Source organism: Mustela lutreola, chromosome 5 (genome assembly GCF_030435805.1).
Source record: "Mustela lutreola isolate mMusLut2 chromosome 5, mMusLut2.pri, whole genome shotgun sequence".
Lineage (NCBI taxonomy): Eukaryota > Metazoa > Chordata > Mammalia > Carnivora > Mustelidae > Mustela > Mustela lutreola.
The window spans coordinates 120,553,765-120,571,968 of NC_081294.1; the positions used below are offsets into that span (position 1 = coordinate 120,553,765).

The 18,204-nt window shown below is 35.9% G+C and overlaps 1 protein-coding gene across 6 annotated transcripts in view; it reads right to left on the bottom strand.

Annotated features, from left to right (window-relative positions):
* The window catches only part of SPATA9 (spermatogenesis associated 9), a 38,009-nt gene that overhangs the window by 3,068 nt on the left and 16,737 nt on the right, over positions 1 to 18,204 (bottom strand). For all 6 annotated transcript variants that reach the window (XM_059175506.1, XM_059175510.1, XM_059175505.1 and 3 more), the window contains 2 exons: positions 11,701 to 11,928; positions 2,361 to 2,456 (listed from right to left, as the gene is read on the bottom strand). In XM_059175506.1, the coding sequence (XP_059031489.1) occupies positions 2,361 to 2,456; positions 11,701 to 11,928 (324 nt within the window). The remainder of the gene's footprint in view (positions 1 to 2,360; positions 2,457 to 11,700; positions 11,929 to 18,204) is intronic.

An 18,204-nucleotide genomic window follows, 5' to 3' on the forward strand; every position in this document is an offset into this window, starting at 1 on the left:
TTGTATGAGATTCACATTTAAGATATTGAACACGTCTCAAAAATTTTAAACACTTGCAAAATATAAGTTTGGCTCTTTTAAAAAACTATTGCTATGTTTATAAAGGTAAGTTCCTTTACTTTTTTTTCAAGGATGTCTTAGCTATTCTTGACCTTTTTCACTTCCCTGTAAATCTTAAAATAAATTAGTCAACTTACACACCTGCTTATATTTTAATTGGGACCACAACCAATCTATAAATAATGAGAAAAAGAATCTTTATTATTGTGTATCTCAATATGATTTTAAAAAATTAACAAAAGTGTGTAAGACCAAGTAACAAAAAAGCTGTAAGAATTATTAAGAAAAAATAATGAGGACCTAAATAAATAGAGGGATATACCATGCTCCTGGATTGAAGGGTGGACTTATTATACCAGTTATCAAGACTTATAAAGCTCTTGTAAATAATACAATGTTGAATCGGTGTAAACATAGAAAAATAGATTAATTGAATAGAACAGAGGGTCAATAAACAGACCAACACATAAAAACACACTTGATTTATGACAAAATAAATGTACTGGGGCAATAGGGAAAGTATTTTTTTCTCCCTAGCAAATTGAGTTAGATCAATGGAATACCCATGGAGGAAAAATTTGTTCCTTACCTCATAGCAATTCCAGGTGAATTATAAATCTAAAAGTGAAAGTTAAAATAATAAACCTCCTACAATATATCAGAGGGAACGATTTCATGACCTTGGATATAGGTCAAGCTGCCCTAATTAAGATCTAAAAAGCACCTAACATAAAGAAAAGATTAATGCATTGGACAACATTAAAACTAAAAAAGTCTGGTTTAAAGATACTGCTAAAAGGGCAAAAGAAAGTCACAGAATAAAAGAAATAACCAAAAGAGGGTTTATGCCTAGAGTATATTTCAAAAGTAGAAATCAATAATAAAAAAGATAGAACAGAAAAGCAGAAGAGACTTTAATAGTAATTCACAAAAGATCCCAATGTCTGCTTAATGTGTAAAAGGAACTCTGTCTGATTAATAATCAAGGAAATGTAAATTCAAGCACAATGTGATAATACTACATACTCACAAGAATGGAAAAGACAGACAATAGCAGCTACTGGGCAGTATCTACTAGAGATGAATACCTACATATTCTATGGTTCAGAAATATTACTAAAACATATGTATGAGAATATTCATAGAAAGCATATTCACAGTTGCCAAAACTGTAAATAATAAAAAATTTCAACCGTAGTGTGGATAGTAACATATATATAGGATATATATTTAATTATTTATGTATTCAATCAATGAAACTCTACACAGCAATGAAAACCAACAAACTATTGATGTAGGCAATGAATGAATCTCATTAATGGCAACTGAGCAAAAAAAGACAAATACAAAAGAATATATAGTATATTATTTAATATATATACAATTTAAACTGTCTATGGTATTTGAAGTCAAAATAGGGGTTATCCTTTGTAGAAGAGGTTCATGACTGTGAAGGAAGTGAGAAAGAGGTTTCTAGAATGAAGGTTACATTTTGTTTCTTGATGTGTGTGATAGATAGATTTTGTGATAATTCATCAAGCTGTGTACTTTTCTCTCTGCATTATACTTTTTTGAAAAAAAAATTGAGAGGTAAGTATAAATAGCAATGGAGTAAAAGAAAATAACGCCTTATAATGTATAAAATCCTTTATATTTTTATCACACTTTGTTTTTATTGTATTTTAATTTAATTTTGAGAGAGATAGAAAGTACATTTGTGAAAGGTGGTGGAAGAGTAAAGGGAGAGTGAGAGAATCCCAAGCAGGCTCCATACTCGGTGCAGAGCCTTTATGTGGGGCTCGATTTCAAAACCCTGAGATGAAATCAAGAGTTGGATGCTTAACCATCTGAGCCACACAGGCGCTCCTTCTGTCACACTTTGTAATGAACACTTTTGAATTACAGAACTTGTAATTCAAAGTACACTAATATTTGTGTTCCCCAATATCATAGACTTAAATGACAGAATACTGAACTTTAGCCAACCATGGCACAATGGATTAAACAAAACCACTATAGCTGTGAAAATAAAACCAAAATGTTTTGACCAAATAATAATAAACTTTATAAAAATAATTTTATTCAAGTAAATTTGGTTTTGATGGATTGACTTGCCTCAGAAATGGAATGAGTTTACCTCAGAAGAGTAATTATTTTAGAAAAGTAAATTTCTAATGTAAAATTATTTTGTGTACAAGAGAACAGTACCTTGATTTATGAATTTACTATGTATCTATATCTTTAACATTACATGAAATAAGTACATTTATACCTAGATTCTAATAATTTTCTTAACTTACCAGATAAATTAGTGCTGCATATGAAGCACATATTATGCTAGTTAAAGCAGTCTTTGCCGGAAAAGAAATGATTTCAAACAAAGAACCCCTTCTGACCTGCGAAAACAAAAAAGAGTTTTCTAATTACAATAAAAGTTTTCAGTGTTACAATGTTAAATTTTAAAATATTACTGTAAAATGAGAATTTAAATATTTCTTTCTAAAGAAAGTTATCTGCTGGGTCTATCTTGGTTTTTTTTCACATTCTGAAAACATATTGGTTTGTTTATTTATTTATTTATTTATTTATTTTTACAAAAAGGTACTTTCTTTTGCTATGACAGATCTATTAAAACTTATAAAAGATCAATAAAAAAACTTGCATTTCCAAAATGTAAATTACTTTAACATTTTTACATTTAACAAGTGTGCTCACTAGGGGGTGCCACTGTGCATATTAGAAAAACAGTCTTGTCTTTGTTCAAATTCATGTAATCATCCTTTACTAAATTTTTCACTTCTTCATTAAGCAAACAGTAATCGAAATACAAAGCATTTCCTGCAGATTAATGACCTGATTGGAAATGTTAATCATGAGACTGCTGAAGGCCAGCATTAACCTTAGGTGAACATTAAGCTTCAGGAAATGCTCTGCACTCACATCCAGCATGCTTCTTTGCAACAGAGGTTTACACCAAAAATGAATTTGTCTCTCAGAGGTTTTTAGTTTCTGGTAATAGGTGTCTCTGCCTCAAACAACAATATGTTTAGTTTAGGAGAATCATTCTCTCTTCTAGGTCACCTCTGTTGCCTTGAGTAGGATCTGAAAGGAGGGCATTGGAAAAAACATTCCCTTCCCATTCAGCAGTGAAGTGGCAGTTAGCCATGCTCTGAAGTATGTGCCAAGACACTCAATGGCTTCAATAACTCCTGAAGGTACAGGCTGCAGCTAATAAAATCATGTAAATGCACAGTAAAAATGCACACAAACTAGAAAGAACAGTATGTATGTGTAAAGTTACTTATGACCCTGAAAAATGGAAACAATTGATAGCAGAATGGTTAGGTAAATTAAGCAATATCCACTCAATGGCGTATTACAGCCTCTTAAAATGTGCTTCTGAAGAATGCCTCATAACATTTTATTGAACAAACGTTTGTATGGCACTGGGTTTTCAGTGCCTGTTGCAGTATATTCAGTTTTTGCTTACTGCTGCCACTGCTGAATGAAGAACAAAGCGCCCATCACCATTGACCTTCTTTTCTCTTAAGGGATTAATGGAATGCTAAAGCCAAGAATACTATCTAGCCGATCAGCGAAGAGATGGAGTTGTGGTGAGCAGTGCAGGGCGGGGAGGGGTGGAGGGCAGGAGTAGGGCAGGGAGGCATTCCTTCTTATTTCCTGTCTTTCAGGCCCTACTGATTCCTAGATAGGGGAATAGGGACGGGCACTTTTAGCCCACTCTCTCCATAAGCTGGTCTGGAAAATTTCCCAGAGTTCCTGGCTCTGGAAAGAGTTTCCAGGAACGAAAGCAGTTGCTGCTCTTTCCCTCTTGCTAGAAGAATCAAACTGATAGTATCCACTGTTAGGCTACAAGGAGACAAACAGATAAGTAGAGAGCAAATGTTAGGAAAGAAAGCAGATATACTACCAATAAAATGCCTCCTAGGAATGAGTTTGTGAAAATATGGATGTACAGTGGGAAGTCCATATCCAATAACTGGTAGGCCATATACAGTAAAAATAAAAGTGGCGCCTGCATGCATGAGAAATTACTCTGTTTCTATTTCACCGCATCTTTTTTTCACATTTTGCCCTTCACCTGAGGTAATTAAAACTGATTATTTTTCAAAGTTTCAAAATAAACTATATATCTTATATATGTTACACTTCTGAATGATGAATCTGATATTGCCTAAGGTCACCTTTTCACCATTTTAATGCTTTTAATAAATATTTGCTATTCCTGTAACAAATCATTCCTATAGAAAATGCATTTCCTCCAAAATTTATGTGGCTCCTGGCAAGTAGCCATTTTTCAATTTCATGACCTACTTCCAATACATGTTTTTCATATTATAAACCACACTGTTTCATTTTTGGCTTGCTACAAGCAGGAATAGTATATGATAAAACAAAAAAACAAGAAAACCCAAAATATGATTAAAAAAAAAACCACAACCGAGTGTTGCCAGGGGGAGGGGAATTAGGAGGGGGGGTGGGGTTATGGACATTGGGGAGAGTATGGGCTATGGTGAGTGCTGTGAAGTGTGTAAACCTGGCGATTCACAGACCTGTACCCCTGGGGCTAATAATACATTATATGTTTATTAAAAAATTAAAAAATTATAAATAAATAGGAGAAATTTGTAAATCAAAAGTTGTATTTAGATTATCTCAACCAATTATAAAAATTTATTTAAACTTATATTAATTTTTGAATTTTTTTTTAAATTTTTGAATATTTAAGTTAAAAGAATCTTGATATCAATATTATGGCCATATACTCCTTTCTTGAATTTTTTTTTTTAAAGATTTTGTTTATTTATTTGACAGACAGAGATCACAAGTAGGCAGAGAGGCAGGCAGAGAGAGAGAGGAGGAAGCAGGCTCCCTGCTGAGCAGAGAGCCCGATGTGGGGCTCCATCTCAGGACCCTGGAATCATGACCCGAGCTGAAGGCAGAGGCTTTAATCCACTGAACCACCCAAGCACCCCGAATTTTTAATATTAATATGTATGTATATATAAGATATGTGGATGTGTTATATGCTCATAATAACATCTCAGCTATATGGGTATCTCAATAGTAAAAGCATTTCAATCTTTAACAAAATTCCTTTGACATAATTTTGAGTTCCATCTCTGTCATATAATTTTGACTGCCTCATCTCATAAAAGAAGTATCTGTGCTTATCTTATTTTCGTTAAAATTGAAATAAATCACAAAAAAAGCAAACTATAAGCAGTTTAGAAAATAATAAAGATCCACTTACAGATGACTTAAAGGTTAAAGGTTAAAGAATCAACCTTAAGGCCCAACTTAGGTTATGTTGTTCAAAGGATACTAGGGGAAATAATAGAGAAACTTTAACTCAGTGATTCACAAGTAAGTGTTGCAAGGAGCAATGACTGGTTAATAGGCCCAGAAGAAAGTATTTCCTGTAGGTTTGGAAAAGTTACATGACTCTGTCTTTGCTTGAACCACTCACAGTATTCAAGAACCCAGGAAGGACGCCTAGCAGTCCACAGTAAAGAAAATTATTTGACTTCATATAGGCAGAGACGCCTATTACTATCCTGCAGAACACTGTTCTTGAATAAGCTCTTACTCACAAGATCCTATAAAAGTTCAAATGGCCCAACCTCTTGGCTGACCTGGAGAAGTTATGTCATCAAGATTCCAGGGATTCTACTTTCTAGGAATTGTCCTTTTTCCCCAGCTCTTGAATTATACCACCCAAGATAACCTCATGGCAGGCCCATCTAGGACCTGTAGAAACTCTTGATGTTTTTGAGGTTTACATATATTTCTTTACACAAAATATGTGATGTTTGAGTTTAAATCCCAGTCTACATTGAAGTGCTGGGGGTGAGGAAGAAATTATACTTGGAAAAATACCTGATCTTCTTCCTAAAAAAGGGAGCACAAGTGCACTGGGATCCACATAAGTCATAGGCACTGTAGATGGTGAGGGTTTTCTTCACTTCTGCCCATATCTGGCCTACACCACTTCACAGTGCCTGTACCAAGGATAAATAGTCATCTCCCATGCCATTATAAGGAGAATTGTGACATATATAAGGAAGATTCTATCATAGCAAGAGCTCCTGTGGCCCTGCATTGCCCTGCCAAAGTCAACAACTATGTCTGGGAGCTGACGTGTCTTGGCTGAAGTCAGCATTCAGGCTGATTATCTAGGTCACTGCAGCCTAGAGCAGCTGTAAGCTTTACTCATCCAGACAGCTCATAAGGCTAAGCTGATGCACCATTCTGTAAGTACTGATGCTGGGGTTGTTGAAAACCACCGAGAAATGATCTAACCAGAGTTTTCCATTCCTGAGACCCTTTTAGAAATAGCAGATAACTTGCTATAATCTCAGCGCTGCATAAACTGGAAGGGTTTGAGAAACAACCCAACTCAGCACCCGTGAAGACAGGTGCAATGGAAGTCTCTTTTATCAAGCTGGAGAAGACGAACTCCAACTATGCTCATGTTACAACAAGTCCTCGGATCTCTTCAGGTCGCTTGTATCAGTTGGGTCTTTGGATAATTTATATCGGGCTCAATATCTTTGAATATGCTAACATAAATAGGCCTTGCTCTAGGGCTGAGTATATAATCAGAAAGGCCTGGTCATACTGTCAAGGAGCTCCTGTAACAACATTCATATTCTAAATATCTTGAGGAGACTATTACTGTATGCTTCATCTCAGACCACTTTAGAGGGCTGACATACTATCCTAGACATAGGTAGTGTCCTAATGAAAATGCTCCTCTATTACCTGTTCCTGAATGAGTAAACTGCCTGACTGGCATCCCCAGCTACATAATATCCAACAGAGTTTTGGTAGAACCATTTAAGGTGCTCTATGTACAAAAGTATCTTCCTATCATTAATTATTCTCAGATCAGTGACAAGTCAGACATATGAAGATCAGGATCTTTAATACCTCCCCATAGGTTAAGTACGCTGCTTACCCTCCTACATAAAGTGATGTCCTCCATGCATCTACAAAGCATATTCCCCTTGCATTGGCAATTTCAGATTTCACTTTTTTTTTTTTTTACTTCTGCATACCAGAAAGCTCCACTTTGACAAAGGCAGCCTGACAATCCTTGAAGGAATTCATGCTGGAATCCACTCTGGGTGAGCGAAACTCTGTCACTGTGGGAAGACAGCCAAGCACTGTATGTACCAGGGCTGGTGTAGCTCCCTCAGGTTATGCCACTTATCTCTCTGCTACACTGGTACTCTGGAAAGTTCCATTCACAGACCAATCCATTGACCTCTGCCACATCTCTTAATTACTCTGTTGTTCTTTGACTCTCCAGGCCATTATCTTCACTATAATGTAATTCCTCTTAGTAGTGATTCTGATTCTCCACCCTAATACATATCATCTGAGTGAAGCTTATTTCTCATTCCTAACCCTCAAGGACCCTGGGATCTCTGATCTGAGACTGTTCCCACTTGTCTCACTCTAGCCATATGGAACTGCTTACATTTCCTAGATAAGTTATGCTCTCTCTGACCTCAGTATCTTAATTACTTGTTCACTTCCAGGGATAATTCTCCTACTTCTTCACCTGGCTAATATCTCCTCTCTCAAGATCCAGTATTATCTTCTAGAAAGCCAACACTGACTATTCTGTGGAATTCTATGCCCCTTGTTGATGCTTCCATAGTACACTTTGCACACACTGATCACGAACTTGCTATACTCCACTAACACTGCCTATCATCCACACAGTCCATTCAGGGCAAGAGTGAGACATCTATGAATCCTAGTATCCAACCTAGTGATTTTACATGTCAATGTTCAATAAATATATGTTGAATAAATGAAAAGGTAGAATAATACTTCACTTACTTCCAGAAAGAAATGTAACCATCTTATATTAAAATTTGTAAAAGATACCAGAGAAGGACGTCTGGTTCCAGTAGTAGGGCAGACTGGGCTAATGTGGAACTCTCTAAAAATTCCATATAAACAGCCCTAGAAATTCCATAAAAAAATCAAACTCCAAAGTCTAATAAAAGACCGAGTTTACAAAAAAACAAAAAAAGGAAAAAAGAGGGAGGGAGGGAGGAAGGAAGAAGGAATGAAGGAAGGATAGAAGGAAAAAAATTTCCCTGTGCCAGGAACTAAAGGGAAAAACTTAAGTGTGTGAGTATATGTCCCAGGAAGTATCAAAAAGAGATAAGCAAAAGGAAAATATGAGGAAGGTAAATAGACATAAAGAATAAAATGATGGGGATAAAAATATGTTTATTAAAAAAATAAAAAAATGAAAAAAAAAGAATAAAATGAAAAGGTCCAAGGTATGTTTCACAGATACTCCAGAAACAGTGATTAGAGTAAATGAGAAAGAGGTAATATTTGAACAAACAATGGCTAAGAACATTCCAGAACTAAAGAGATTCTTCTCAGATTCAAGAATCACTATGATTCTTGAATTTTGAAAGTGAAAAACATTTCGACAACAGCTAATAAAATTGAGGATATGCAACTCTCATGACCCAGTAATTCCTCTTCTAGACATATACGTATACCTGGAGAATGTCTCTCACACACAGAATAAGGAGGCAATTACAAGAGTGTTCAAAGAAATACAGTTTGGAAAACAAAAAGTAGGAAACTAAATTGGCCACCTGTCCAGTAATAAACCATGGATTATTTTTTCTTACAATGGGATACTATAAAGAAGATAAAACAATAAACCATAGCTACATATTTCAAAATGTTGAGTAAAAAAAGAAAGTTTCAGAAGGATGCATACAGTATATCATTTATATAAATTTTAAATATATGGAGAATAATAGATGTATACAAATGTAGTGAAACTATTAAAGTATGCACACAAATGCTCACATCAACCTCAGAACAATGATCACATTTGGTAGAGAAAAAAACAGGGAATGGTTCAGGACATGGTTAATTATATTTTTATAAAGGAGATATCCAAAGTTTATACTGCAAAATATTACTACCAGTTTACATTTGGGTGGGACTTCTGATAAACTACCTTTCATATATTTTGAAATATTTTATTGATAAGAGTTAAAAAATTAAAGCTGGGATCTAAGACAATTAGAATAAGAGCACAGGAGAAGAAATTTTATGGGTGTTGATTTTGAACTGATGTCATAGAGACAGTCATAGTCAGCACAAGGACCTTGGATAGGTCAAGTACTCCCTCTACCTGCTTCTTTCACGTCAGGTTCCTGGAAAACATCATCACAATTAAGCTCTAAATTTACCTGTGAAACAGGGCAAAAAGGCAAATGTGTTTTGTTTTGTTTCAGTTCTCCTTATTGGGTAAAAGGAAACATAAATTCAACTGGAAAGACAGATTATTTTCCTGCCACTGAATTTTCATGAGTACTGGGAAGCATTTCTCTGTGGATGTCTCTCATTCCTGTACCAATTGGGCCTTCTGAACAAAGGACATGGTTGAATAACTAACAGCTTTAGAAGCTAGAGAAAGTATATTTCTCCAGGGAGATCTAGAGATGTACTTCCCAAGACATGTCTTAGGGCACTAAAGATAAAACCTTCTCTGAAAACCCTCTAGAAACATTTACTTCTCTCCCCCAAACCCTTCTTTCTTTTTCTCCCTTTATTTCTCTGTCCCTCTCTCTCAGGCTGGGCCAGTAGGCCAGCACTCCTAAAAAAGCTGTCTGCTAATTTCAGGCTCCTCTCCTGTGATGTAACTTACTACATGCATAGGGAACACGTGGCTCTCACTGCATTGCCCTGTGGGAACTGAGGGGTTAGGGAAATGACACAAAATATTGCTCTGGCTGCTGCTTCTGAAGTTAATAATAAACAGTCTCGGTCTCTGATTCAAGGGAGTCTTGTGTCTTCTATCAGAGTGTGTGTTTGTACAGCTGTGGCGGGCTAACTTGTTAGCTTGTAAATAGTGTAAAACCTCAGATTCTTCAGTTCTGACTTAGCAAAGAGAAGCAAAAAGAAAGCCTGTATAATATAATGGACAGTGTCTTTAAGTGTGATTTTGTAATACATACAGAAATATTCTTCAAAGGACATTTCTTATATCAACCCTCTATAAAAAATAAAGGTTAACAATGCAAGGGAAAAAACATCAAGGTGAAACATTCATTTTAGAAATGTATTTCAGTGGAAATTATACATCTCAGCTGTATTTCTTTTTGACATACTAAAGATACAAGAATAACGTTTATACTGCTTAGAGAATCCAGCAGGTAATAAACACAAAACATTTTTTACTTTCTCAAACCTCAGGTATTATAACGGAGCCTTTTATAATTGCTTTCTCAGGCAATTCATAGCTGGAGCTATCCCATGATTTCTGGAAATGTTAAAGTCTTTGATGAAAGAGAGATTCCTATGTAATGGATATTTTGTTTATTTTAGCCATCCATCATCCATTTTCTCATCTTTTCGAAATAACCCAAATTTTGTTTGAGGATTCATCCTCTCCCCATTCTCTTGGTCATGTGGTCTGGATGGCAGTCCTAGGTCAAACAGTGCATCCCATTCCCCTGCTTTAGAGGTATGCCTTTCTCTGAGAACCCCAGGACTTGGCCAGGAATGCTGGCTCAAGGACTGTCATTCTTTGGGGCTCTATGGAACCTGGAAGGATGGAGTCCTGGGAACAGCTGCAAATCATCTTGTAACCATGAAGGGAAAGTCAGTCTGTGGATGGCGTCAATACAGAGGAAGCAGAACCAGGATGGGTGGAAAGAGAACAGGACCCTGAAGGCATCTTTTGAGTACCTATACCCTGAAACCTTATCAACTCTGAATTGTTCAACTAGATGAACTAATACATATTTTTGGCTTCACTCTCTTTGAGCCAGGGTTCTTCTCCCTTCAACAACAACAACAACAACAACAACAACAAACGAGTCACTCTCGGGTTTAGATGCCAGGCTTGCAAGATTCCCAATTGTTGTAACAAACATTTAGAATGCTTTGAATAATGCCCAAGCGGAAAAATTCAGAGTTCTATGCCACAAAGTTTAGGAAAAAGAAACTGGTCCTGAAAAAGCTTTAAGAGCTGTTGTCCTTAACAAAATATAACAGAGCCTCAATAAAACCATGTAGAACCTGTAATTTGAAATACACTGGATGTTGGTGGATCTACCAAAATGAGTTTATGGTTGAATATATTCAAATATGTTAAGTCAAATAAAGATTGTCTTGGAAACACAGCAAGGTTATGGGGGAAAAAGGAACAAAACAATCATTTTTAAGGCTTATGGGATTCCTTTTAGGTTTAACATAAGCGGTAATCTGTATGCTGATATTTAGGTTGAATCATTTGAAATTTAATTTCATAAAGCTCAATCAAATAACCAAGTAGGGACGGATTGCATGGAGCACTGGGTGTGGTGAAAATATAATGAATACTGTTATGCCGAAAATAAATTAAAAAAAAAAAAAGCCCACATTACCACCTCTTTCAGATTTATTTAAATCAGGACATATACACTATATTGAAAAAAGACCAAACCATTCATTTCTTATCCAACTATTCTTGTTTCATATGTAAGATAACCAAATGAGCTACATTTTCAAATCTTGCAATTTCAAAACAGTTTCTTAAAAAAGAGGCTGTATCTTGTGCAAATGTTAATATGAGCTCACCTGCACGTTATAGAGGGGTTGTTTTGGTGCATTAACTTCCCTCAGCAAACGATGCGATATGTTCCTTAACTCTAGAAGTCTACAAGCAAGCTGGGGATGCAGAAGTTTGGCCACTGATTTGGAGGATCTGGATATGGTGTTTAATCCTTGAATCAATGTTCCTCGGTTGATCCTTGCTAAGGCAACAGCCATTCTGATTTTGGACGTTTTCTGCATGGGTTCTCTTTTCTGGAAAATAAGCCTCTAAAAAGTGACTGATGTGTGATTCTCGCATGAATTATTACAACCTACTCCAGACTGAGACCAAGTACGACCTAACAGCACATTACGCATGGGCCTATGCATACTCAGTGTCCAATAATTATATCCCACGCCTCATGTACCTAAATCTTTGAATTAAATGTATGATTTTTGCCTCAGCATAAATATCCAGAATTTAAGTTACTAGCCAAAAGACCTAAAATTTTCATTTTTCTCTCTGGGTTTATTTTTGCATTGATTTTTTTTTTTTAAAGAGCGCTTTTAAAAGTAAGCAGTTCTTATTCAAATATTACTCAATGTTTGAATTATTCAAACATTAAATATCCTTATTCAAAACTGTTACAAATATTTCCCCAGTGTATTTTAAAAATGTAAATGATTAAAGCATTCATACATAATGTATGGTACAATATTAAAAAAAAACAAATGCCTTATATACTAATTCACAAGCTTAAGGAACTTTTATTTCTAAAAACTTCAAAACTTATGAGCATTCTGACAGAAAAAAATTGTGGCATTAGCAAAACATATGATATGTAGATCCTTCCTTGCTGTACCAGAAAGTGAACCGCAGAGAAATTACTTACAATGTGGTCAGACTGCATTCCAGGCAACAGCAAGGATCATTGCCATTATTCATTTAAGCAATTTTATGGGCTATTCTGGCTTTTTCATATATGACTGGGGCGGGGGAACTAATGGTTTATAACACAAATAAGCAACTTCGAGTCTCTATTTATTGAATCCAAATATATGTATAAGTACAAAACATCTTTTAGATGGATTGTTTTGGCCTACAATGAGCAACATATAGTTGCATTAAGAGCTAATGTATTGTGTATGTCCTTTAAATGCCTCAGCCATTATCCTGAAGATATAATTTTATTATCGCTGTTTTTGTCACTGAAGTTCAGTGCTTCTCTTACCATTTTAGCCTTTGTGACTGGAAATCACCCGAAAATGTACTAGTCTGTCAATGAGGATGTACATCTGCAGCACCTGGTGTCACATTATGATTTCATCTGTTAACGTGACTGAAAAAGTCCCATTACCCACCTTTGGTCTCAGCCCCCCTAGTCAATACGAACAGGAGAAGGCCATTGGAGATGTGGCTAGAATTGTGGCAATTCCAAGCCAATTTAGAGCAGAGCAACTCCTAAAAGCAGTTAGGACAAGCAAAATAAGACATGGGTGCAATCACTTGATACTGTATCTTGGTTTCCAGCACACTGGTGAGAGAAACCATGATAATCTGCACTATCCAGAGTTCCTACACACAGATTCAATTTCTCTTGTGATCTTATGCTTTGTTTCACCGATTCGCCCTCCCAACTCCTCCTGAAATTGGAGCAGCTAGAATGTTTGGTTTTACTTCTGATTTACCTTACTGTGTTATCTCTCATAATTTACAATCAAAAGGTGAGAGCCCTATTGCCAAGGTGAACAAGAGTGGGATGTGGACAGTTCCACCATGCTGAAATTTTGTCTACACAGTCATTCAGTGTTTTAAGGATTCTTCATTTTTGCAGATGAAACACTAACTTTATGAAATTTCCCTCTCCTTGTTTTGTGTCTTTACAAAATCTTGGTGATCCGTACTTGTTGGCCTGGATTCACTGACTTTACTCAGGTATTTCTGTTAACTAATCTTGATTAATTTCCCCAAACACTATACTAGATTGATCGACTCAACCTTCCCCTCTTTTACAAGATTGTCTTTCTAAATATATACCTGTGTAGAGAAATAAGCCTATTTGTATTTGATAATCCATGAATAAAAACCTTCCTGTAGGATCATATAACTTGTGTTGAGAAAAATATAGCATTTATTATAAACAATATTTTTAAAAATTCAGGTGTGCATTACAATAACACTTCAGTGTACTTTGTATTATATTTCTCATTTTAGTATTGTCATAAATTCATAGTTTTTTCCAACAGACTCAACTTGTTCCTAGTTAACATCATCTTTGTTTCCTTTTAATGCTGAAATCATTACAATTTGATGACTATGCTTCCCTTTATGGTTTTTTTTTTTTTAAGATTTTACTTATTTATTTGACAGAGAGAGAGATAGCACAAGCAGGGGAAGCGGCAGGCAGAGAGAGTGGGAGAAGCAGACTCCCACCGAGCAGGAAGCCCACTGTGGAACTCTATCCCACGACTCTGGGATCATGACCTGAGCCAAAAGCAAATGCTTAACGGACTGAGCCATTCAGGTACCTCTACCTTCATAGTTTTTAAAATGCTCTCCTTTTTCAATACTTTCATAGATATCTCTGAATCTCTGAAAGAAATATTTCCTCTAGCAACAAAATATTTCTGACCATCTTTATTTTCCTAACATAAAACATATAATCAACTTGTTCCCTAGAAAACCATTACTGCTTTTCAGAACAGTATTAGAAACCAAATCTAGACCCTGAGGTGCACGTAAAGTAGGTGTGTGTGTGTGGGGGGGGGGGATACCTAAAAGGAAACAACAGAGGAGAAGCTACTTACAGTCCTGGAGATGGAGAATGAGATTTTCCTCTTTAAAAAAAAAAAAATAGGGTTGCCTGGGTGGCTCAGTGGGTTAAAGCCTCTGCCTTCAGCTCAGGTCATGATCTTGGGGTCCTGGGATCGAGCCCCGCATCGGGCTCTCTGCTCGGCAGGGAGACTGCTTCTCCTCTCTCTCTGCCTGCCTCTCTGCCTACTTGTGATCTATCTCTCTGTCAAGTGAATGAATAAAATCTTAAAAAAAAAAAATAGTCACCAGTTTATAGTGATGATTCTAATTCACTCTTGCCTTCAGTGAATTTTTGAAATAGGCTCTGGTAGAAAATTTGTTAAATAAAAGGGTCCCCCCCCCTTTTTTTGAGCTATCAGCTTTTCCCTTTGTCTACTATGTATGTTATATATTTTTCTACCAAGCCATGTGTCTAAATTTAAATGCTGACCCCAAAAGAAGAAGTGCCCATTTCTTTTCCCTGGTTTATTTTGTTTTGACTCTTGTCCTTGGCATACTGGAAATGGCTGCAAAATGTGCAAGTTTACATGATTCTTCTTGTCATCATTATCACCTGACTATGTTACTGAATGTGAGAAAAGAAATTCCACTCCCTTCCCCCCTGCCACCACCAGAGACACACAAAGGCAATGATGATTTACTACAAGAAACCCAGTATCAATTAATCAGATTGTTTCAAGAATCCTGCTCCAAATTTCAATATTTGAGCCCCATTCTTCGAATATATCCTGCTTTCCTATTTTTTTTTTTTAGAGACATACCCATCTCTCTATCATCAGCAGTTTTAATGCTGAACTCCAATTTCTATTACATCAGCTTTTTACTACTCTACATCCAAAAAACCAGCCTGTCAGCAAATCTTATTCAATTCTTTCTCTGAACAGTCCTAGAATTTGACCACTTCTCACTACCCCCAATGCCAACACTCCGTCCACGGCATTTATATACCAGCTCTTTTCCAGACTAGTAAAGTGGCCTCCTTCAGGGTCTCCACTTCTGTCCTTGCCTACATTCATTCTATTCCTCAACGCCTCCGCAACAGACACACACATAAAACACAGATCCTGTCCTGCTTTTCTGCGCTGCTGCTCTAGTGGCTTCCTACTGCACTCCGTCTAAAAGCCAAATTACAAACAGTGTCTGCAAAGCCCTACAAGAGTTGTTTTTTCCTTACCTCCCTAACCTCATTATCTTTTTCTTTCCTTTTCCTCCTCACTATTTGTTGAGCTTGTTAAATATACTCTCACCTCAGGGATTTAGCACTAGCTACGTTGCCATTTGATTCTTCAAAGATACTGAGGTTTACTCCCTTGCTTCCCTCAAGTCTTAATCCAAGAATTACTTTCTCACTAAGACCCTCTTGGTCACCCTACCTTGATGGTCAATTGTTCTCCTTGTCCCTACCCTTATTTCATATCTCTTCTAAATTTCTTCTTTTTATTAAGACCTACCATTAACATAATATATAGTTTATTTTCCCTGTTTCTTGTTTTTTTACTTCGCTAGGATGTAAGTTCTATGACAACAGTGTTTTATATCTATTTGGATCACTGATCTTTCCCCAGTACCTCAAATAGGGTCTGGCACATAGTAGGGTACTCTATAAATATTTGTTGAAATAAATGAATGAAGAGTATCATGGGGAAATAGAGAAATATACCAAATACTAAATTAGAAACCACCCTGAAAGTTTTCAGTGTACAATGTGCTCTGTAACTTTCACAATTATGATGGTGCCCCACTAGAAACAACTCACCAAAAACAAAAATATAACTGAATTATAGAACACAGTCCTACTCTCATCATATTTAGAAATTCTATACCAATAAGAGTAATTTCCAGACATCACTGGTCCAGCCCCAAGAGTTTAGTCCTGCATGTTAAAAAAAAAAAAAAAAAAAAAAGCCAAGAGAATTCAGAAAAGTATATATACAGTTATAAAAATCTGAAGTTTTGTATGGATTCTAATATGTTCCGCTTACAACTCCCTATTTTATTTTATTTTAAAGATTTTATTCATTTGTCAGAGAGAAGGAGAGAGAGCACAAGCAGGGGGAACAGTAGGCAGAGGAAGAAGACTCCCCTCTGAGTGAGGAGCCCAGCGCGGGACTTGATCCCTGAGCCAAAGGCAGATGCTTAACTGAGTGAGCCACCCAGGCATCCCACAACTCCTAATTTTATAGTATAAGGTTAAGTTCAAGATAATTACAGAATAAAACACATAATTGCTTTTCATAATTAAAACCACAAAAATTGACCTTATTCACCACAAAAGATTTCTCGCATTCAAGTAAAGATTTTCTAAATTTAAACTTTTTAGTTTCCTAACTGTAAAATATAGTTTTTCATTTGTTCAAATGTAAAAGTTTAATATTTTTAAATCCTCATATGGAAATTATTTGTAACTTGCAAATGAAAACCTTTAAAATTCACTTTTTTGCTAAAGGAAGTGGATACTGATGGTACTGGGGTCTGTGTTGGACTGGGAAGTACATGATGTCAGAAGACATGACCTCAAACCAAGATTCTAAAATTAACTTCCCTCAGTCCCAGGAAGAAAATTTCCTTCAAAATCATTAGTCATAAAGAACTATTTAATAACCATTTTTCTGGATATATCCCTCTATAAAAATCCCACCATTATTCCCACCAATCTTTTGTTTGTTTCTGCCCAACAAGATGGCCTTTTCCTAAATAAATAAATGCCTACAACTTTTTAAAAAGTTTTAAATACTAATTATGAAATTTAGAGATTTAAAATCCAACCCAATTAATTAAAATCCTCTAAGTAGTCTTAAAACCACTCCTTTCAGTATGTTTGGGAATTATGGATCATCTCCAAAATAATCAGATTTGTAGTATTTACAATCCAACCTTTTAAAAATAATTTAGTTATTGAAGTATTAGCATTGTTTTCTGAATGATTTATTTTTGAAGTACAAGTAACTTCAATCTGTTACAATATCCCCTAAGAACTTGGATTTCTTGCCAATGTCAGCAAAGTAAACCGTGGAAAAAGAACAATGTGAGTGTGTTGAAAATGAGAAATAAAGTAACTATGTTTATATTATTCTCTGGATGAGGTAAAGTTCTTATAAGTAAATAACTTCAATGAGTTGGAAAGAGGAACTCAGAGTTCTTTCTTTGGGATCAGAGTATCAACCTATTTCGCTATTAAACCAAATTTACGGCTCTAATGATAATGAAGCTATTCAGGGGGTAGGAAGAGATGAAGAGAATTACAAAGAAAGTTGCAATTTCTTAGATTATTAAACCCAGTTCCTTTAATGTTGCCAATGGTGAAAGAATCACAATCTTGAAGGGGAAACAGGGCTTTCCAGACTGTGCCAGTCTTAGCCATTTACATCCTAGACCAAGCACGGTTACCTGCCCATTCCTTCTCTAACACTCCAGTGCATATTCAAGAAAAATCTCCAACATTTAAAAAGACTTTATACTAAAACTGGGGGAATGAAATAGGGGGAAGCAATTAGACACCGAGTCTAAAATATACAGATTTATAAAATCTGGTTTGCAGTCTGGATTCTATCCTACTTAGTGGACCACCATTGGGATGCCATCTTACCACTGGGTATCCAGATACCTACACTTCAGTATCAGCCTTCCTCTAAGTCTAGACTCAAGGCTCATGCCATTCGTTCATATTTACATGATATACTGAGAACACCCTATGCTGTTTCACACTTTTTGTCCTGACACTGCTTCCTCTGCTC